The sequence below is a fragment of the Physeter macrocephalus genome, unplaced genomic scaffold (genome assembly GCF_002837175.3).
Source record: "Physeter macrocephalus isolate SW-GA unplaced genomic scaffold, ASM283717v5 random_182, whole genome shotgun sequence".
NCBI lineage: Eukaryota > Metazoa > Chordata > Mammalia > Artiodactyla > Physeteridae > Physeter > Physeter macrocephalus.
Genome location: NW_021145471.1, coordinates 56092 through 78056, shown reverse-complemented (window position 1 = coordinate 78056; position 21965 = coordinate 56092). Strand labels below are relative to the sequence as shown.

Genomic DNA, 21965 nt, shown 5'->3' with positions numbered 1-21965 from the left:
AGCCCCCTACCACGGTTCAGCTCAGCCATCACTATTGTTGCACACGCCCCCGCCCCCCATTTCCCAGCTGAATGCCCCTCACTCGTTGTGCTGGGGGTGGGCTGGCTGCTATCAGAAGAGTCTCCTTGGGGTACAGACAGGACCACGGGGCCAGCAGCAAGGATCTGGGGGCCAGGCTCAAGGGATCCATGGTGGCCCCCAAACCCAGGAGTCCCACCTTCCTGCCAGGCCAGGCCAGGCGCTCCCGATGGGCAGGAACAGTGGGTGCATGCCCTAGACCCTCAAAGACCAGGTGGTGTGTGTAGAAGGGCGGGCTGGGGTAGGGGGTAAGGGGTGCCGGGCTACCAGATTTAGCAGAGATGAAGGCCTCAGGGGATGTCAGTTTTTTGGTTTATCCTAGAAACCCAGCCAGGAAACCAGTTCCTTTGCTTTTTCTTGACAAAGCCACTGAGGAAAAATGGTCAAACAGTGGCTATCTTTCCAAAGTTCTCTCGGTTTTTCCCAAATTTGGAGGCTAAGTTGTTGTTATGAGACCAAACAGGCTGGAACTCTCTGGCACATGGTCCCAGAGGCGGAGGATTTGTCATCTCTCTCTGGCCAAGCAGACCCAGTGCTTGGCCCCTAGACACCCCCGGCGCCTGGGGCGTTTCTGGGCCCCGGCTGTTTAATTTGGTCTGGACGGAGCCCGGAGGCTCCGTTCAGCCTGGACCAGGAGATGGTCTAGAAACTTCAAGTTTGTTGTCATTTTTTAAAGTGCTGCCAATGCCCAGAAATTTAGGCGAAGGGACAAGAGGATGGTGGCCTTCGAATATACACAGCGAGCCCCCCGCCCCACAGGACAGAGCAGGGGCTGCAGGGGAGGCGGGGGAGCCCCTGGGAATAAGGCTCCAACCTGCCTCTGTCATTTTTGTGCCTGGTGTTCTTCTCTGTGGACTCTCTGTCTCATATTCCTGAGTCTCTGACAGCCCCTCCTGGGATGCTGAGCCCCCGTAGGCTCCAGCCTTCTCTGCCCGCCAGGGTCTCTGGGCCAGCTGGGGAAGCCCACGTCTGCCCCAAGTTGCAAAATCCAGAGAATCAAGGGAGCTGGCCTTGAACACATTAGTGTGCCCTCCCCACACACGGCTTAGAGCTTCCTGTGTCCCTGTCCCCAAGAGCGGGAGCCTCTGGCTTCAAACACTGGGAGGGCCAGGTGGCATGGGGGAGGGTAGGCGGAGAGGTGACCCCCCCCCCCCACCTCCCGTCCATTCCACTTGTTCTCTGGCTACAGCCTCCAAGGGACCATCTGGTTGGGGGCTCGATGGGTGTTCCCTGGGTACAGATGGAGGGCAAGTGTACCTCCAGGGCCTCAGGAGGGTCTTGCGGGGGATGGGCCAGGGTAGGGAGTCGGGTTTGCCTTGCCGCCTGGGCCTTTATAAGACTGAGTTGGGAGTTCCTGGGTCTGGTTTTTCCCTCTCTCAAACAAGGAGAGATTGGAACTCTGAGCTTTCTGCAGCCAGTGACCAGTCTTTTTTGATAGTTCTGTCCGGCTTTCTACCCCCTCAAACCCACAGCCTTCCCCTGCCCTTCGAGGAGTGCTGGCTTAGGGCTCTTCTGGCTGCTGGGTTTTTGACTGTCCCCTGGGGCAAGGCCTGGGGGTGCCGGGCACCTCCTTGTGGGAGGTGCTGTGGCTGAGGGTCCCCCTGGGAATGGGGAAGGAAGCCACTGGAACACAGACGGCCCCCTCCCTGCGGGAGGTTAACTGATGGAACTTTTTGGCAGGAAGAGGGCGTGGTGTCCTCGGCAGCTCCGGGCAGAGTGGGCCTAGATTCGGCTGCCTCGCCATGCCCCCTCCCCCGTCTCCTGTGAGACGGGAGATGTTTCTGGTTCTGCCCATCCGTGGCCAGCAGTCTCTGGCTCTGCAGACTCTCCTAGGCCGGATCTCAGCCTGGACCCTGCTGGCCCCTCCCTGGGTGCAGAAAGCCGACCCTGGGCAGGGCTATCTCTCTGGCCCTCCTTTCCACGTGGGTGGGCAGTTTCCCTGTGAGGGGTAGGCCAGGCCTCTGCCCTGAGCCCCTGGAGACTGATATTATCTACAGTAAAAGCATACCAGTTTTCCTGGCTCCATCCCAGGCCCGGAGGGGTGGCCTTCTCTGCTGTCCCCTGCCTCCTGTCCCCCATCACAAGTCAGGGGAGGAGTGCTCTGTAGAGTAGCTGGGTTTGGGTTTTTTCTTTCAGTTCAAAATGAAGTAAGTGCTGGAATCCCTCTGTCTCTGGTGGGCCAGGAGGAGGATGGCCAGGGTGGGAGAGACAGTCAGCTCATTCGTTTGTTTATTCAACAGCTATTTGTGGGCGCCAGCTAAGTGCTAGCTCTGTTCTACGTTCTGGGGGTCCAGGCATGAGCCCAGGAGAGGGGTAGGTTCAGGAAGGCTTCCTGGAGGAAGGGACACCCAAGCAGAGTCCTGGGTAGGAGTTTACTAGGTAGGGTCTCCAGGCAGATGGTGCTGGCTGGCTCCTGTTGCAATTTCTGCCAACTTGTAGTTTGTTTGGAAGACACTGTTATGCCCACACCTGGCACAGGTGCCCTTGGCACTGAGGTGGAAGGTGGTGGGAGGGGCCTGTGCTTTCAAGCATAGGTCGGGGCATGAAGAGGCTCCAGGCTCCATCTTTCCTCCTGGTCAGAGAGCTGGGAGGGACTTGGGTGGTGCATAATCCAGGTGGGAGAGGGGCACGTGATGTATTCCTGTAGCGAGGGTGGAGTGGGTCTGGAGTGGCGAACGAACTTGACTCCCCAGGCCTCCATCAGAAGACCTCAGAAAGGGCTGCTTTGCTTTTCTGCTAAACTACAAAAGAAACCCTGGGGCCCCTTGGGGGTGAGATGGGGAAGGCCCCATTCATACCTTTGCGGGTGCAGTGCAGAGGAGAAGGGAGAGGTGGGGTTGTGTCCCCTCCCTCCCTGGTTGCTGTCCCCACCCCCGCTCCTGGCCCTGGAGGAGGAGTTTGAGGGCAGCTGCGGGAGGGGTGGGGACGCTGGTGAGTGCAGAAATCTTGCCCCTGCCCTGGATGCAGCTCCAGTGAGGCTGGGCTTGGGGTGGCGGGGGGGGGGGGGGGGAGAGTGGCACTCAAATATTTACATCTCTCCTAATATTTACAAGATGGAGCCAGGCTCCTGCGAACAGCTGCCCTGGAGCCAGCTGGTGGGCTCCGGCCTCCCTCCTGAATTTTTTCTCTCTGACCCAAGTCCCAGCCCTTCCAGCTGTTCCCCCTTCTCTCACAGGTACTTCCTCTGTGCTGGTTCTTGCTCTTCGTGTAACGGTCTCCTTATTGAGCACCTACTGCATGCCAGGCCCCGGGCTGGGCACTTTGTATCAAGGGCTTGGTCCTCCTGGAGCTCGGCAAGGTGGACAGGTCGTGCAGGTCATGGCTGGCCCGAGGCCACGCTGGAAGGCAGACCCCAGTGCACCTGCCCCCTCCCCCCCGCCCCGGCCCTTGCCTGTGCCACCTCACAGGGCTGACCCTGCCCGGCTGGGATGGAAATCTCAGTCTACCTGGCAGTGGTGGGTGGCGACCGCCGTTTGTCCGGAGCCTGGGGTCTGGCGGGATTCCCCTCTGCTCCCATCCCCGCCTCATTGCTTTCCAGCTCCATGACCACGTTTGTGACCTGGGAATCACAGGGCCCGTCTTGCAGGTGTGTGTCTGGGGCCCAGCACAGTACAGGAGCAGTGCTGCTGTGTAGCAGGCGCTATAGGATTTTAGAGTCTGGCTCTTAGGGGGCAGGGTGGGGTTTGAAGCAGTGCGGTATGATGATTCAGCGTGCTGGCTCAGTTCGGCTTCACCCTTGCCCACGCTGTGATGGTGGGCTGGTCATTCGGCTCTCTGTGCCTCAGTTTCCCGTCTATAAAATGGGGATGAGAGTGAAATCTCTCCGTCTCCTGGAGATCATGGGAAGTGAATGAGCTAATGTAACAAAAGCCTTTAGGGTGGTGTCCAGTATGTGGTGAGCACTCAGTAAACACTGACTGTTAAAGATTCAAGGCAACAGACACTTTTTAGAGACTCATAGGACATTCCAGGCAGGGCCCAAGGCCCTAGCGGAAAGTGGAACTGTCTTCGCCTGTAACGAAAAGACCACAGACTTGGGGGCTGACACAACACACGTTTACTTCTCTCAGTTCTGGAGGCTGGACGTCTGAGATCAAGACTCCGGCAGATTCATTTCGTAGGTGGCATCTTCTCAGGAGGGGGATGGAGAGAAGGCTTGTGAGCCCACGGGAGGGCAGAGGTCCTCACCCACCTGTCCCCTGGACATACCCTGGGGTGCCAGGCCCACCCATCCTTCCTGACAGAACCTCCAGGAGGCGGGGACAGTCTATTTTTTAACAAGCTCCAGAAATGATTCTGATCATCAGTTGGAGCTGAGAACGATCTGGAACCAGAACTTTAGAACCACAGAGGAATTTGGATAACGAGTGCAAGAATATATAGAGATGTGGGCTGCGGGATGCTGTAGGAGAAAAGCCTGGAGCCGTGTCTCCATGAGCCTGCTTTAAAAATATTCATATAGGGCCTCCCTGGTGGTGCAGTGGTTGAGAGTCCGCCTGCCCTGGTCCGGGAAGATCCCACATGCCGTGGAGCGGCTGGGCCCGTGAGCCGTGGCCGCTGTGCCTGCGCGTCCGGAGCCTGTGCTCCGCAACGGGAGAGGCCACAACAGTGAGAGGCCCGCGTACCGCAAAAAAAAAAAAAAAAAAAAGAATTCATATATATACTCAGTGAAAAGATTGGAAGGGTGTTTGCCAAACTATTGATAGTGGTTATCTGGGTCATGGGTTTATATACGTTTTTCCCTTCGTTTCTCCACGTTTTGCAGATTTCCTGCATTGCACATACATTTTCTGTATTGCTTTTAGAGCCAGGAAAAGAGCAATAGATATTATTTTTTAAAGTTGATTGTCAAAAAGAAAAACAACTCACCCAACCCGATCTCCCACCCCAGTTTGAGAGACTCAAAGTGACTAGTCCCCTGGCTGATGGTGGCCGAGCCAGGACCCCCGGGTCCCGCTGGCTCTTTCCAGCTCTGGGTTGGGGTGCTGGGTGGAGTGAAGCTTTTGCCCAAGCGCGCAGGCTGTGGGACCACCTCTGCAGGCACCGCCGGCAGCTGCATGTTCGGCTGCAGAGGAATGTGGCCAGAGCCCTGGTCCTCGACCTCGGCTCAGAAGGGAGGTGGGCTGGCCGGGCCCCTCCAGCTCTGCTGCGTGTTTGGAATTGCCGGGCCTGTGTCGCAGGAGCGATGAGAGAAACTTGGAGCTGGTGGCAGACCCCAAAATGGCCCTCATGGGGTCATTTGGTGTCCCAGCTGGAAGAGACCAGGATGCTGAGGCCAGAGGGGTCAGCTGCCTGGCTCGGGGGGGCGCAGACGGTACTCGTGACAACTCTGTGCGTCGTCCGGCAGCCCCCAGCTCTGGGCTGTCTGCAGAGCCCCCCGCACACCGCCCCCCCAGACCCTCCTACACCTAGCGGTTCTGCTGAGGACAACCTGGCTGAAATTCTCCATTTTTAGTTAAGAAAAGAACTACTCCCACCTGCAGCCCTGTTTCCTGCAGGCGCGTTCTCTCTGCTGCTCCGGACCTCCCCCACCCAGGGGCTTTCAGGCTGGGGGGTTGGTTGTGTCCCTGGTGATGTAGGGGACCCGGGCAGTTTCCTGGTGTGTGTATGAGGGGGGGCTTGGCCCTCTCTGCCCCACGGCCCCTGCAGCTGGTGGCTGGAAGGGCCTGGCTGTCCGGGGATTTGCAGGGTGGGAATCGGGGAGGTGGTGATTGGCAGCTTGGGCCCCGCGTGGCCGGCAGCCAGGTCAGAGGTTATGGGGCCGAGGTGGCGGTGCTGGGTGGTAGGGGCGGGGGTGGGTCTCTCGGAGCACTCTCTGGCACAGAGGGTTTGGAGTTTACTGTATACACCTCTCATCTTTTCCCTCTCCCTCAGGCCAGAAGCAGAACTGAGAGGTTGTCAGTTTGGGGGCTGTGGCTCTGCGGGGGGTGGGTAGTTTACCTGTCCACCTGCAGCTGCACAGGCCGGTGGCGGAAGGCTCCCACGCTGCCCGCCCCAGAGGCCCTTCCTCTCTTGGGAAGAAAGTGTGGGGGGACCGGAGGCCGCCTTACAGGGTCATATTTAAGGCCGGTCACCCTCCGAGAATGCTCGGGGCACAGTGCCCGCCCTGCCCAGAAGACAGGTCTGTTCTGTCCTTCGGGAGGTTTTTGCCTAAACCTGTGGGGGGCAGGTGAACACTCAGAGGTTCAAAGAACACACATAAAGAGAAAAGAATAAGTGGGTCGTTGCCTGGAAGCCACGGCTGGGTGGCCCCTGGAAGGTGCAACAGAAGAACAGAACAGCTGGGTGGCCAGTTCAGGGAGGCGGGGAGCAGAGATGGGTGAGGGGCTGGGAGTCCAAAGGAGCATGTGAGTGTCCTGTGGCCGCAGCAAAGACCACGGGCTGGGGGCTTAAAGCACAGTTCTGAGTCCAGAAAGTCCAAATTCAAGGTGTGAGTGGGGCTGGTTCCTCCTGCCCAGCCTCTCCCCCCAGCTTCTGGTGGGGGCTGGCCAACCGTGGTGCCCTTGACTGGTAGACACATCCCCCCAGTCTCTGCTCCCTGTGCCTCCGTGTCTCTCTCTCTGCCTTTTTTTTAAAAGAATAAATTTATTTATTTACTTATTTTTGGCTGCGTTGGGTCTTCGTTGCTGCACGTGGGCTTTCTCTAGTTGCGGCGAGTGCAGCCTACTCTTGTGTGCAGGCTTCCCTTTGCGGTGGCTTCTCTTGTTGCGGAGCACAGGCTCTAGGCATGCAGGCTTCAGTAGTTGTGGTGTGTGGGCTCAGTAGCTGTGGCGCACGGGCTTAGTTGCTCTGTGACATGTGGGATCTTCCAGGACCAGGGCTCAAACACGTGTCCCCTGCATTGGCAGGCGGATTCTTAACCACTGCGCCACCAGGGAAGCCCTGTCTCTGCTCTTATGAGGACACTCATTCTCAGATTATGGATCCATCCTAAATCCAGGGTAATCTAATCTCAAGGCTCTTAATTACATCTTTAAAGACCCTATTTCCAAATAAGGTCACGTGCACAGCTTCTGGGGGTTAGGACACGGAACAATCTTTGGGGGGGCCCCATTTGCCCCTCTGCATCAGCCCACCCTGGGGGCAGCAGAGTGTCTGGGTGTGGGTCGGGAGACCAGGCTTGGACGGGCTTAATGGCGTGACTTTGACCGATGGTCTCCGCGGGCCTCAGCCTCCCCGTCCGTATCCCCAGAGCGTGAGGGTGCCCCGTCTCCGATCCTCTGCCTGGTGGTGCAGCCGGGCCTAGAGGCCTTGCCCGGCTTGCTTTAGGTTTCCAGGTTCTCCCCAAGTTCCAGGTGGCTGTGTTGAGCTGGCCAGGATCTGGCTGTTCCTGGTGAGAGCCTGGTAAGGCCTCGAGAGGGGCCCTGGAGGTGGCCTCACTCAGGCCCCACCAGGGCTCTTTGGAACAGCTGGGCAGCCCCTGGGAGCCCCTTCCAGAATCTCCTCAAGGTCCAGCTGTGGCCTGTCTCACACAACAAACCCACTTCCTCCTGTCAGTTTTCTGGACTCTTCCTTCTCTGCCAGCCCCCTCTAGCCCTGTGTCCTTGAGGGTAGAGACCAAGTCCTCCTGGACCCTTGAGTCGGCCTTGGTGCCTGCAGGGCTTTGTGGTCACGGAGACTCCGTGCTCTCGCCCAGCGGAGCTTGGCTAGCTTGGGGTCGTGCGCTGTGACCCACTCCATTCCTCGGAGGCCTGGGGAGCAGCTGGGCTCCTGGCTGCTGCTCTGACCGGGGCCTGAACTCTGCTCCCCGGGGCCACCGTCCCCTGTAATTAGTCCAGAGCTCATACGGGCCTGGGCAGCACCCGCCTGCGCCCGCCCTCAGGCCACAGCACAGAGAGCTGCAACTGTCCCTCTGGCGTGATTAATGCAGGGCTCCAGCTGGGCCCAGCAGCCCCTGGTATTAGGGTTTTGTTTTGTTTTGTTTTTGTTTTTTTTTTTTTTTTTGCATTTTTAAGTGTTTCTACCATTTCCTGCAGTAGTCAGCGGGATGGTTCCTCTTCCCGGTGGATAGGGAACAGCCACCACCCGCTACGCTGAGAACAGAGAAGGGAACAGCAGCTCCACCAGGATGGACTGTCACGCTGACCGCCAGCCTGGCAGCCCAGCCCGGTGCCGTGGAGCTGAGACCGCCCGGTGCACCCGGGGGCTCTGGGGTCCTGCTCTGCGCCCAGCCCAGTCGTGTGGGAAGGAGCCAGCAGGGGCGCGGACGGCTGTGAGCAGGCCAGCTTGTTCGCAGAGTCTTGTCGCCGACGGGATGATCCTTGCTCTGTGGTCGGGGGGTGGGGCTGGGGGAGCATCCAGGGAACAGCCCTCAGCGGAACCCTCTTGTTGGGGGAGGGGCTGTGCTCCAACCTGGAGCCAGGGCGTCCGGGGCAGCCCGAGAGGGGCATGTTGTGGATTAAAGGGCCCTATAACCTTTGAGCCCTCAGAGCTGCAGCCTGTGGCTTTGGTTTCGAAGTCAGTCCCCTCCCAGGGGCTCCCTCCTGCCCTCCTAGGCTGCCATTTATCAGGGGACCTTTGACCCTCGGAGGCCAGAAAGGTCCTCTGTCCCCTCCTCTCCCCCCAGGCTGGGCCGCACCTAGGCCCTCCTCCTCGGCCTTTCAGGAAGCCTGGTCACCACCCCCCACCCAGCGTCCCCACCCTGGGTCAGGAAATTCTTCCCCTATCTGGCCCGAATCTCCTCACATGCAGCTTCAGCCCCCTTCCTTCTGTCCTTTTAGTGGAGAGAGCCCACAGCTGGCCTAAGAGGGGGAGGACAGATGGGTCTAAATGTGCTCTTGTTGCCATAACTTTAATTTCATCAAGGAAAGAAGGAAGTCCAGTGTCTTAGGGTGACTGTTAAAGTCTGCCCGGAATGACCCCGGTGTCGCCAGAACCAGGGGGACCGGGAGATGGCCGGAGTGAGAAGAGGCCCCAGGTTGAGAAGCGGCTTCCTCGGGGCGTTTGCTGTGGTTTTTCTCTGTGTTGAGAGATTTCTTGAAGCAGAAGTTGCTATGTGGCTGTCCCACGATGCCTGCCAGGGTCTCCACTGTCAGGCTGCTCCCCAACCCTGAGAGCCGTCACCCCAAGACCCTCCTCTGACGTCAGGGAGGGGAACACCGGTAATGAACCCGCCTTAGGTAGGCCGACCAGATAATTCATTGCCCCGATGGGGACCCTGTTGGGAATGAACAGGGGGCCCTGATGGATGACAGTGGAACAACGGGTGTGAGCTGGGACGTCCCAGGTGGGCTGGACACAAGGGCCCTGCCCCAGGAAGATGGGGGGGAGGCTCGGAGGCCAGGGGGCAGCCAGCAGCAGGAAGGGGCTGCTGGCCCAGGCGTTGGCAGCTGTGAAGGTCTGGGGCGACCTGATGGCTGACGCAGGCTGAGAGGAGAGAGGTCCTTCCTGCCAGCCAGCCCGATTCCAGGGCACCCGTGTGCCCCTCCCCGAGCTGGTGAGTCACTGCGGAAAGTGGCTTCGGCATCAACAGAGGCTGAGGAGGCTGAACAGGGAGGCCTCGGAACGGGGAGGCCACGGCAGCCGAAAAATCTGTTCTCTTGATGCGTGAACTTCCTGCGGCTGCAAAGTGCCACAGGGCTGGGGAGCTTCCAACATAGCAGTGTGGTTGGTCTCTCCCAGGTCTAGAGGCCAGAAGTCGGATGTCAGGTGTGGACAGCGTTGGTTCCTTCTGGAGACTCCGAGTGAGAGCCTCTTCCAGGCCCCTCTCCCAGTTTCCAGTGACGGCCGAGAATCCTCGGCGTCCCTTGGCTTGTGTATGCGGCCCTGCATCTTCACACGGCCTTCTCCTCTGTGTGTCTTCCTTTCTGTCTCTTACGAGGACACCTGTCATGGAGTTAGGGCCCACCCTAATCCAGGATGATCTCGCTTCGAGATCCTTGCCTTAGTTACATCTGCAAAGACCCTTTTCCCACATCACTTTCACAGGTTCCGGGAGTTAGGACTCAGACCATTTTGGGGGCCACTGTTGGACCGGTGTCCTCTGCAGACGGCGTGAGACTTGGGAGCCCTGTGAAGGAATCGGACAGGACCCATTCTGGGTGGAATACACTATGTAGCTGGGCTGGGGAGGGCTGGTTCTGCCTGTGTCCTTGCTAGCCGGGGCGCTAGGGAGCTTTTTCCAGGGAGAATTAACGTAATGAATTTGGGGATTGAGAGGAGGTCTGGAATCCGAGGGCTGCCTGTTGACCACAGCTGCCACTGGGCTCCCCGCCCGTTGTGAGGGGTCTTGTTCGTGTCCCGAGTTGAGGGGGCCAGGGATCACGTTTGCGCTCTTTTTGTGCCTAGAGATGTCATGGGCGGGAAGGGCTGCGTGGAGGGTCCCGCTGCGGTGAGTGGAAGCCTGGGAAGGGAGGAGAGGGCCTGTTGCTTTCTCTTGGCCCCACTTGGGAACCCAACGGGCAGGCACAGCAGACCTCCTTCCCACGTCGCTGTTCCAGGACAGGCCGTGGGCCAGGCCTCCGGGGGGCCGCCCGTGGGGAGCAGGAAGGCCCCCTGGAGCGCCCGTGTCCTAACGGCCAAAGTAAAATATGATCCTCAAAATAAATTGCGCGGTGGAGGGGTTGACCTCGCAGCTTTCACCTGGGCGTGAAGACCCCCTGGTGAACCTCCAGTTCTCAGGGACGCTGGGCTCGCCCCGCCTGGCCCCTCAGGGCTGAGCGAAAGCGGCTCAGCTTGGTCCTGTTGTCCAGAGCGCACAGGCCGTCACGGTGGGACTGTGCAGGGTGCTGAGAGGCAGGCCTGCGTCTGGCCAGGGCCGGGAGCAGCGGCCGTGTGCCGCCTTCAGCCACGTGTGCGGCTAAGCCCAGGGCGGCCAGTGCCCTCGGCCAGCACTCCGGAGCCGGAGCCGGAGCGGGAAGCAGGACGGGCTGGCACTGGACAGGGTTTGTAGGCTGCCGCTGGCCCTGCAGCCCAGCCAGGCCTGCCCGAGGAGGGCAGGGGAGAGGCCCGAGGGGAGCATTTTGAGCTGTGAGTGCCAGTGCTGGGCCTTGTCTCTTCCTTTGTTTGGACTTTGGCTGGTCTCTTGTGTTTCTCAGTGGGAAACCCAGGGCCACCCGCTGACAGTGCTGTTTACTGATGTCCCTGTCCAGGCTCTGCTCAAACACTGTGTCTATTTTAAGCCCTTCCTTTTGGACTATTTTACTTCCTGAGGACACCCCCTCCCACTTTCCCCATCTGCATCCTCTTCCCTGCCCTGAGCCTACCGCCCCCCACCTGCTCTCACCTGCCCTCTTAGCCCTGCCCCTCCTCCACCGCCCCCCCCCCCCCCGCACGAGGCAGTTCCTGAGACAGGGATTCAGGTGGGAGGTGATCCCAGGTGGTCCCCAGACGTGGGAGTGAGACACCACTGGCGGTGCTGTGGGACCCTGCACCAAGCCCCACAGAGTGTCTACCCTCCAGTTACTGCCCAAAGGCTGTGCGCCAGGGAAGCACTGTTAACCCCTTCCTGCCTTCCGGGCCTGGGCACCACGGGGGCACCCGGGGGCGCCGGGGGAGGCCCTCGGGCACGGGGGAAGATACTGGCCGTGGGTGTGATGGCCAGGGGTAAGGCACGTGCAGCCTCGGCCACCAGTGGGGTGACCGCACGTGCACGTGTGCACACCCACCCCCCGGGGTGCACACACAGATGGCAGTTACACCAACAACAGTCGTGTTTGCTGCCCGGGCACCGCTGTGTCAGCGCCTCAGCACGGCACGTAGGGAAGCAGATGCCCGGAGGTGACCGTGGTTGTGCCGCCCCCCGTTTGAGCCCCTGCATTAGGCCCTGAAAGCAGGAGCGCAGCGTGCATCCAGGCTGCAAGGCCCCCACGTCCGGCCAGCTCTCGGCTCATCCGAGGCACGCAGGGCCTTTGTTCTGCCCTGCCCTCTGCCTGGGATCGTCCCCCTGGCCCTGCCCTGCCCGGTTTTCCCCAGTGAATTTGTTCTTCCGCCGGGACCAAATCTTGCTCTTGTGGCCCTGGGTTCCTTTCCTTCGGAGGATTGTTATTTCAGGGACTGGCCCGTTGGCCCACCGATTCCTGTTGCATCTTCCCTGCTGCCCTGGAGGGAGCTTGTCCGCCCAGCTGCAGCCCCAGCTCCCTGTCCTCACGGGAGAGCAGGACCTGGGGGGTTGCACCCAGGCCACCCCAGGGGTCACGCACGCTCCGGACTCACTCTGTGAGTCTGACGGCCCGTGCACTTAGCGTCAAGGTTGAGTTTTCCTGTGACCTTTCCCTGCAGCCTCAGGCCAGGGAGCAAGGAGGTGCCCTTCGCCTGGCACCCTGTGTTCCCTGGGCGTCTCACCCTGGCTCCCGGGTGGCCGTTGTTTCTCAGGACAGAACCTGCTTTGCCGCTGCCTGGAAGAGACTCGCTTTCACCAGGGCCATGCTCCTGGAGCCTGAGCCCAGAATCAGACCCCTGAGCTGGGCAGTGGCCACGTTGCTCCTCCCACTGGAGCTGACCATGGCTTTGTTTTGACCTTGTCCTCTAACATTTCTCTGCATGACATTTGTCCCAGGCTGGGGCAGGGCTCTGTGGCTCACCCCGTGTCCCCTCCCCAGACTGAGGCCCGCGGTGTGCTCCAGGAAGTGTTCCTGGAGCGGGGAGAGGTTTGCGGGCAGGCAGCGTGCCTGCGGTCAGAGCGGTGGGGGGCGGGGGGGGCGGGGAGGCCCTCACAATGGCCTCTTGTGCGCCGCACATTCCTCCTTAAACAGGCCCAGATCCAGGCTGCTCCTGCCTCGACCCCCATGCTCACGACGACGGGAGGTTTGCATGTGGCCAGGCGGCCCGGCCTCTGCAGCAGCCGAGACTGCAGGTGTTTGATGGACCGGGGGAGGCTGGGCCGGAGGCGCAGTTATCCACACCCTCCCCCTCTTCTTAGCAAGGTTTGTTTTTTAAGAGCAGTGTTGATGGTTTTATCCCCTGAAAATATGAAGTGACCCACATTCGCATAGGCACCTTGGGGAAAGGCAGGAGAGTGTAATGAATTAGACGGCCACCCTGATTCCATCCCGAGACGGCTGTTCTCCTCGAACGTGCGTGCACCCTGCACATGTGTGTGTGAGATGAAGTCAGGCCCGTGCATACATCTTGGATCCTGCTATTTTTACTTAGTATTCTCAGCATTTCTCATCTTCAGAACCGTGATTTTGATGACTTTGCAGGGCTCTGGCATATGGGTTCAGAAAAATCTACGTAAACTCGAATTGTTTCCAGCATTTGCTGTTTTAATGCTGATGCAAACATCCCGTACATAAATCTTTCTGTACGTCTGATGAGTTCCTGGGGGTAAATTCCCAGCAGTGGGCCAAAGCGGGGGAGGGCTGATCGGGGCCGAGGAGGGCTTTGGGGAGCAAGCAGCGTTCAAGCCCGGCTTTGGGGGCTCTTGGCTTCACGAGAGGGAGGACGGGGGGGTTCTTATTTGGGAAATGGCGTGAAGATGGGTGGGCCCCCCGTGCCCTGTGGGAGGTGTCAGTCCTTTTCCCTCCCAGTGGCAGTTCGGGGACCCTCCCAGTACAGCCTGGTCCCAGGTTTGTTTGGTGCCCCGCAGCCATGCAGTTTGTCCTGTCCAGCTTCGGGGCCGTCGTGGGGCGGGGGGCGGGCTCTTGCCTGCCCTCTGAGGGCCTTTAGCATCCTGCAGACAAAAGAGGAAGCAGCACAGCGCCCCTCCCCACTGCCCTGGTCCAGTGAAAGGCCACGTTTCTGCCTGTCGGTCCCCCATCAGATGCAGTCACGTAGGGGCCTCCAGTCTGCACTCTCGATGGCCTCCTCGGCCGCACTTGGACCCCCTGGGCTGCCTCTCCGCAGGGGCGGGGGGGAGAGTAAAGTGGAAAAAGCACCCACTGCCGTGGTGGATTATAGCCGTTCTCCACAGAGGAAGTGGAAGGGGTTTCCAGGGTGAGTTTGACCCTGGAAAGGGAGGGGTGGCTGTGCGTGTTGGGGCAGGACCTGGAGCGTGTGTTTAGGACTTCCGTTGGGGTACGGGATGCTGGAGGACCCTGTCCTGCCAGCTTCGTGACAAGCCGTCTCCTAATTCTTCCCAGCTGGGTGCTAATTGTGTCATGACATCCTCTGTATAGAGGCGGCTGCTCCTAGGGTATCCCTTGCACAGCCTGCCTTAAAAAATGATCTTTGGTTTCATCACCAAATATTCCGGTGTAAATCTAGAGCAATGTTATTCTCGCGATGACTTCTCCTACCGTCCGGGGTTTTGTGTGATTCCTGGAAAAGGAGTCAGCTTTTCCTCCTCTGGGTGCCTGATACAGCAGTTCTGGAGCTCCGTCACGCTTCCATTGGTCCATCCGTTGGACGTTTCTACTTCTTTTTTTTTTTTTTACGTTTTGGCCACACCTCGCGGCTTGCAGAATCTTAGTTCCCTGACCAGGGATTGAACCCCGGGCCCACGGCAGTGAAAGCGCCGAGTCCTAACCACTGGGCCACCACGGGAAGTCCTTGGGCATTTCTTGAGTGGGGCTGGGTACAGAGTGGGCATGACAGCACCAGGTGAAGAGCCCCAGACAACCTTGTAGCCCAGAGGTTTCATCCCCCTAACGGTCCCTGTGGCTGCTGTAACAGATGACCACAAACAATGTGGCTTAAACAACAGAAATTTACTCCCATAGTTCTGGAGGCCAGAAGTCCAAAAGCAAGGTGTTGGCAGCGCCAGCTTTCTCCAAAGCTTCTAGGAAAGAATCCTTCCTGGCCTCTTCCAGCTTCTGATGGCTCCAGGCATCTTTGGCTTGCGGCTGCATCACTCCAGTCTCTGCCTCTGTTGTCACATGACCTTCTTCTCCGTGTCTCTCAGATCTCCCTCTTCTTTCTCTTATAAGGACACTTACCGGACTTAGAGCCCACCCTAAATCCAGGATAATTTCATCTTGAATCCTTACCTTGATTACATCTGCAAAGACTTTTTCTAAGTAAGGTCACGTTCACAGGTTCTGGGGGTTAGGACTTGGACATAGCTTTTGGGTTGGGGGGGACACTGTTCAACTCTCTAAAGAACGTTAGAGGAAAGTGAAACTTCTCAGGCTGAGATGGGGTTGAGGGCCTGGTGCCTCCCTGCTCTGGGCCGACAGTTACAAACCTGTGATCCGGTCTGGCCTTTACGTTGTGTAGAAGAAGCACCCGAGGCCCAGGAAGGGCTGGAGGGCTGGCTCGTGGTGTAACAGAGGAGAGGACTCCGGCTCTCTTCCCAGGGAGCCCCCACCCCCGAAGCCAATCCCAGCAGACTGGGGTGATCAGGATGACACGGGAGGGAGTGGCGTGAACTGCATGGGGCCACCATGGCAGACTTTGGGAGGAGGCAAGAGTGAGCCTGGATTTGGGGGGGGACTTGAAATCCTTGGGTGGGGGCAGTGCTTGTTTGTGGGGATGGCGTAAGCCATCAAGAACTCCCATCAGCCCGGGATGTTTGCTGAGCAGTGACCGTCCTGATGGTGGGAACAGCCCCTGTCCTCTCAGAGAGAACTAGACTAATGGGGGTGTTGGCGCTGGCCAGTGAATGCCTGGATAGATAATATAGATGAGTGCTAAGCGTGCAGATAGTATGGGCCCAGGGAGTGGCATGTGCCAGGAAGAAACACAGAGCAGCCAAAGAGAGGAGAGGGTGGCGGATGGGGCCGGGTGTGTGCGTTCTGTGTAGATTTTGTGTTCCGGGGAGCAGTGATCTGTGTGCCGGCCAGTCTGGTTCCAAGTCATCGCCGAATCGGGCCTCCCGACTCAGGGAGGCCTTTGCTTTGGTGCAGGGTCTTAATTCATGAATTGCAGTTGGAGGTGCATTCAGATGGGCTCCCCAAGAAGGGGGCTCTCCAAACAGGGGCACAGACCTTGTCGGGATTCCTGGGAAAAGGTCATCTTATTCCTATGGGGCAAACCTGGGAAAGAGCCCTCATCCACCTAGTTCCTGTTCTCCCAACTTGGCCCCAAGGAGCTAACACGAAGTACTCTTGGACATGCACATGCCTAGGTGGGTGGGTGTGGACCCCTCCTCGAGGGAGCTCACAGACAGACGGGAGCCACCATCAGGGACAGTTTGGACAGTGCTCTCGGGGTGGGGGTAGACCAGATGTCTCGGGAGGCCCTGGGAACCATGAGAGGACAGAGTTCCGGGCACTCAGCCCTGGACTTTCTGGCCAGTTTAGCAGGCACTTGACCTCTCCCTGGGCACTTGAGGCTTCTTTGGATGGGCAGTTTGTACCCCGCTGGACAGCCCCCGGTGAGAGGCAGAGCTGCGCCAGGTGGGGTCCTTGCACAGGCACACCCCTGCCGCACTTGGCCATGTGTCTTATCAACCCGAGGTCACGGCAGGGCCCACTGGCCGAGTGCAGCCCTTGGATGTGATTTCCTTTGACCGCACAGTGTTTTTAAAGGGCTTGTTTTGCTTTGTTTGTGCCAGCATTTAAAAATCAGGAGATAACATACAAAAAAAAATCCAGATTTTCAGATTCTCTTGAATCAGGCGCTCTGGCCACGTTGCACACACATGCGTCCTTGGCCACAATGAAGCTCAACAGCAGGTGTGTCCCTGAGTCATTGCGGGGTGGTGTTCCCGCTCCCGAAATCTGCACAGCTCCCTCCCTCGGAGGACATTTCCCATCCCTGCAGGGCCTCTGGGACGGTCGAGCTTTGTGACCCAGGATTTTGTGCCCTCTGTCCACCGAGAAGGAGGTGTGCCCAGGGCTTAGACAGGGTCCCCCAGGGGTGTCACGTTTGGAGAACTGGTACTCCGGCAGCCAGGTATCAGGGTCTGGGGTCTCCTTTGCTTCCCCCTACATCCAGTGCTTCAGAGCACACATGGCCCGGGCCACCCACCCACTCAGCCACCCACTACACCCTGGTCTTCTGAAGGAGGTAATGTCCACGGGGAAGAGACGAGGGCTGTGTTGGAATTTGGAGGAAGGGAGGCTGGAGGGAGGGGCCGCTCTGAATTGCCCTGAGAGCTGGTGTTGGGGGCCGGGGGAGGAAATTGGCGGGGGGATCCCTGTAATCCCGGGCTCCTGGGGCTGTGAGGTGAGGTGGAGAGGGGGTGGGAGAGACACTGTGGGTCGCTGAGGGCGCGCTGTGGGCCCGGCTGGGGAGGAGCTGGTGCATGTTCCTGTCCCACGGGCCCCTTCCCACTCTGGTCCTTGTAACCGGGAGCAGCTGGTTCTCGTTTGCAGCACGGCTGCAGGGACTGTGGGGATAGTGGCTTCTCAGGCACTGTCCCCACCGCCTTGGAGGGAGCAGATCCTGGCGGAGGTGGCGGGTGGCCGGGTGGAAATGCTGGGCTGTGGGGTGGGAGCTGGGTGGTCAGTGTCCTGCATGGGCCCAGGTCTGCCTGGGGCAAGTGGTAGAGGATGGAGGCAGAAGCCGCCGGTGTGAGGACTAAGAAAGGCAGCGGTGTGAACTTCGCCCGGGATCTCCATTATTCCACCAGAAAGGAGTCAGAACCCTGGGCCTCGGAGTTAGACGCGTCCTCCGGCTCTGCTACTCGCTCCACGCCACTGGGCACTTTGCTTAAGCACCTGGGCCTCAGTTTTCCCATCTGTATCAGGGGATTATAGCATCGTTTACACCATGGGGTTAGGGTGGGGAGGAAATGTGCTTATGCACAGTAAGCCCAATGCCTTGCCTGTGTTAAAAGTTCCAGCGTTGGCTGTCCATGCTGTTATTGATATGGTGGTGACATTCCCATCGAGATTCTTTTTTTTTCCCTAGTGAATTTTTGTATTTATTTATTTATTTTTATTTATTTGGCTGCGCCGGGTCTCAGTTGCGGCACGCGGGATCTTTTTAGTTGCGGCATGTATGCGAAATCTGGTTCCCTGACCAGGGATCGAACCCGGGCCCCCTGCATTGGGAGCGCAGAGTCTTAACCACTGGACCACCAGGGAAGTCCCCCCATCGAGATTCTGATTGGTTATGGTTGTGGCTGTTATTATTGGGGCATCTCCCCACCGCTGCTGCTGCTGGTGGTGTTTGCTGAGGGTGTCTGTGTTGGGCGGAGGTGAGGAGGGAAAGAAGTCAAAGGCCCCTCGCTTGAGCCAGAGCATCCTTATAGAAAATGTAGCTGGCGGGACCATGGCCACGGCAGGACAGAGAGGACAGGGGGCGTCCTCCAAGCTTCCGCCTTTTCTCCGTCTCCCAGAACACGTGGCTGCTGGTGCCTCGGTCCCCTAGTAGAGTGGGGCTGTCCTCTCTTCTTCCTGAGAGGTGAAGGGCGCAAGAGTCTTCCCAGGGGCCCCTTGCTGTAGCATCCCCGCCAGCTGCCATCTGATGTTGACGGTTAGCGGGATGTTCCCAGGGGTTCCCGAGCCGTCCACTTACCACATTCTCCTCGCTTTCTCTTTCAGCCTTGAAAAGATCTTTTGAGGTCGAGGAGGTCGAGACGCCCAACTCCACCCCAACCCGGAGGGTCCAGACTCCCCTGCTCCGGGCCTCTGTGGCCAGCTCCACGCAGAAGTTCCAGGACCTGGGTGTGAAGAACTCAGAGCCCGCGGCCCGCCATGTAGACTCCCTCAGCCAGCGATCCCCCAAGGCTGCCCTGCGGAGGGTCGAGCTCTCGGGGCCCAAGGCCGAGCCCGTGTCTCGGCGCACCGAGATCTCCATCGACATCTCGTCCAAGCAGGTAGAGAACGCCGGCACCGCTGGGCCGTCCCGGTTCGGGCTCAAGCGGGCTGAGGCACTGGGCCACAAGACGCCAGAGCCCACCCCTCGGAGGACGGAGATCACCATAGTCAAGCCCCAGGAGTCAGCCCACCGGAGGATGGAGACCCCCACCTCCAAGATCCCTGAGGTGCCCGCCATCCCCACCGCCGACGCAGCCCCCAAGAGGGTCGAGATCCAGGTGCCCAAGCCAGCCGAGGGGCCCGCCTCCCCCATCCCACCCCAGACCCTGGAGAATTCGGAACCCACCCCGATGTCTCAGCTGCAGAGCAGGCTGGAGCCCAAGCCCCAGCCGCCCGTGGCCGAGGCCCCACCCAAGAGCCAGGAGGGTGAGTAGCAGGTGCTGGTCCTCCGAGCTGCAGTGATTTGGGGGGTGGGGAGCTGGCTTTGCCCTGGAGTCTTGGAGGAAGAAACTGAATATTGAGGAGGGGGAGCGCGTATACTTCCGAAGGCTCAGGGGAGGGGACTGGCAGCTCTTTCTGTCCACGGAGGATGGACCGAGATGCAGCAAGTTGGATTTGAGTTAGACTTGGCAAAGAATCTCTGGGTTGTGGAGGGCCCCTGTTAATTGGTCCACAGGGCCGTGGTGTAACCTCTGCTGTGAGTCCAGGACTTGGGGGCAGGAACCGGGGCAGGCTTGTGTCGGGGCTGGATGGGTTTGAGACCCTAGGACAGGCTGTCACATTCTTTTTTTTTGCGGTACGCGGGCCTCTCACTGCCGTGGCCTCTCCCGTTGCGGAGCACAGGCTCCGGACGCACAGGCTCAGCGGCCATGGCTCACGGGCCCAGCCGCTCCGCGGCATGTGGGATCTTCCCGGACCGGGGCGCGAACCCGCGTCCCCTGCATCGGCAGGTGGACTCTCCACCACTGCGCCACCAGGGAAGCCCCAGGCTGTCACATTCTTGGTGGCTGGTGGTCACTGGGCCGTGGGGAGGCAGGCTCCTGCTCAGGAAGGGATTGTGACTGCCCTGCTGGTACCCCCGGGGCAGGGGGTGAGGAGGGGTTTTCTGCGCAGGAGGGTCTTCCTCTTCTTCCTTCCCAGGTAGGGAGGGTTGTGGCCAGATGCAAAGGGAGCGTGAGAATGCCTCATCTCTGCATGCTAATATTCTCAGGGCTGCCTGGAGGGGGTCCCAGGCCAGGGAGCGCCGTGACTCCGGCTCACAGCTCCGTGCGGGGCTGTTCTGCTTGGCTACCATCCTCGGAGGGTCCAAACCCGGACTTGTGCTCACGGGGAGCTCACGGGGAGGTGGTGCCCATCCCGTGGGGACACCGGTACTGCCCCCCAGGGAGGGTCTTGGCCCCATGGGCTGTGTTAAGGTGCCGGCTGGGTTGGAAGCCCAGTGAAAGCTGGGTCCAGTTCTGGTCCCGGGACTCGGAGCTCAGTAAATATTCAGTAAGTGTCCTTTGGGTTGAACAGGCAGAACATTCTGGGATTTTGATATACCTTTTAAAAATGATTTTTAATAGTGGTAACATACACATAACAACACTGACTGATGTAGCCTTTTTTTTTTTTTTTTTTTTGCGGTACGCGGGCCTCTCACTGTTGTGGGCCTCTCCCGTTGCGGAGCACAGGCTCCGGACGCGCAGGCTCAGTGGCCACGGCTCACGGGCCCAGCCGCTCCGCGGCCTGTGGGATCTTCCCGGACCGGGGCGCGAACCCGCGTCCCCTGCATCGGCAGGCGGACTCCCAACCACTGCGCCACCAGGGAAGCCCTGGTGTAGCCATTTTTAAGTGTACAGTGCCTGGGCATTAAAAACATTATGTTGTTGTGCAACTGTCACCGTGATCCATCTGCACAACTTTTTCATCTTCCCCACCTGGAACTCTGTCCCCGTAACGTACTAACTCCCCCTCCCCCTCCATCCCCTGGCACCCACCATCCTACTTTTTGTCTCTACAAATTTAACTACTCTGGGTACCTCATGTAGGTGGAATCCTAAATATTTGTCCTTTTGTGTCTGGTTTGTTTCTCTTTGCACATCTTCAAGGTTCATCCATGTTGTAGCAGGTGTCAGAATTTCCTTCCTTTTTAAGGCTCAGTAATATTCCATCATGTGTAGACCACACTTTGCTTATCCATCCATTGTTGATGGATGCCTGGGGTCCTCCTACCGCTTGGCTCTTGTGAATAAAGCTGCTGTGAACATGGGTGTGCAGGTATCTCGAGTCCTCACTTTGAGTTCTTTCAGGTTTTCCCTTTCGAATGAGAATTTTCCTGTGGTCGGTGGACTTGGGCGCTTGTGATGGGGTCGGGTAGGGGTGTTGGTAGAGCAGCTGCATTCCGCGCAAATGCACATTTGACCGAGCAGGTCGGGTGGGCCGAGGGGCTGACTGAATCTCCTCTGACGCTGGGCCACGCTGTGGGCAGCAGGGGCCAAGAGGTCCCTTCCAGCCCTGGTGTGTGAATCTGCATCTCCCCAGACGTGACCCTGCAGAGCCACGCCCCGCCCCCCCAGGTGCGCTGGTGCCAATGCCAGGACGCATGGCTGGTGTTTGGGGAGCGGCCGGGAGACTGTTTCCTCGCGATCTTCTGCTGGTCCGGGGCCTTTGCTGCCGGATATAGCCGCGTCACAGGGGTGAGGATGTCACCGTCCAGATCTTGATGACAGTTGGCACTGCATGCCCGAGGAGGTGGTCCTGCTCTGGGGGACAGGCAGGGGGTGTCTGCTCAGGGTGGCACCGGCCTGAGTCGTCAGGGCGGGCGGGGCGGGGCGGGGCGCGGCCTTGGGCACGTCTAAGAACGTCTTCCTCCAGCGGCAGCCGCTGGTCAGGCTGGACCGTGGGCACTGGTCAGGCCAGCTCTGCCTCGGGAGCGGGACGTGAACAACGGCTGTGGAACCGAGTGGGCGGGGCTGTGGGAGAGCCCTCGGGAGCCCGGGCCTCAGCAGCTGAGTTTTGGAGAGGATGGGATTTAACCAGGGAAAGACGGAGAGAGAAGAGCATTCCCAGCTGGGGCCGCAGTCCAGAGGTGTTGGGGAGCCTGGTGTTGGGCCTGTGTGGTTTTTCCAGGGAAAAGCATTTCAGTGCCTGAGCTGGGCGCCAGCACCCTGGACCCGCAGCCCCTCTCTGTGCAGATGGAAGTCCAGCTCTTCGTGGAGAGGTCCACGGGCCGGCGGCGGGGGCTGCCTTCCCGCCCCTGGAGCACGAACTGGGGGTCGGCGTATGTGCCAGTCATGGGTGTGCACATGTGTGAACTCACAAGTGTGCTGAGCCCGCCTCCTCCATGTCCTATTGGCTGGATGGGGCGGGGGCTCTCTG

The 21965-nt window shown here is 59.3% G+C and overlaps 1 protein-coding gene across 2 annotated transcripts in view; it reads left to right on the top strand.

Annotated features, from left to right (window-relative positions):
* Positions 1–19054, top strand: part of LOC114484936 (septin-9-like) — a 39849-nt gene extending 20795 nt beyond the window's left edge. For both annotated transcript variants that reach the window (XM_028484530.2, XM_028484531.2), the window contains exon 2: positions 18390–19054. In XM_028484530.2, the coding sequence (XP_028340331.2) occupies positions 18390–19039 (650 nt within the window). In that variant the 3' untranslated portion in view covers positions 19040–19054. The remainder of the gene's footprint in view (positions 1–18389) is intronic.
* The last annotated feature ends 2911 nt before the right edge of the window (positions 19055–21965 follow it).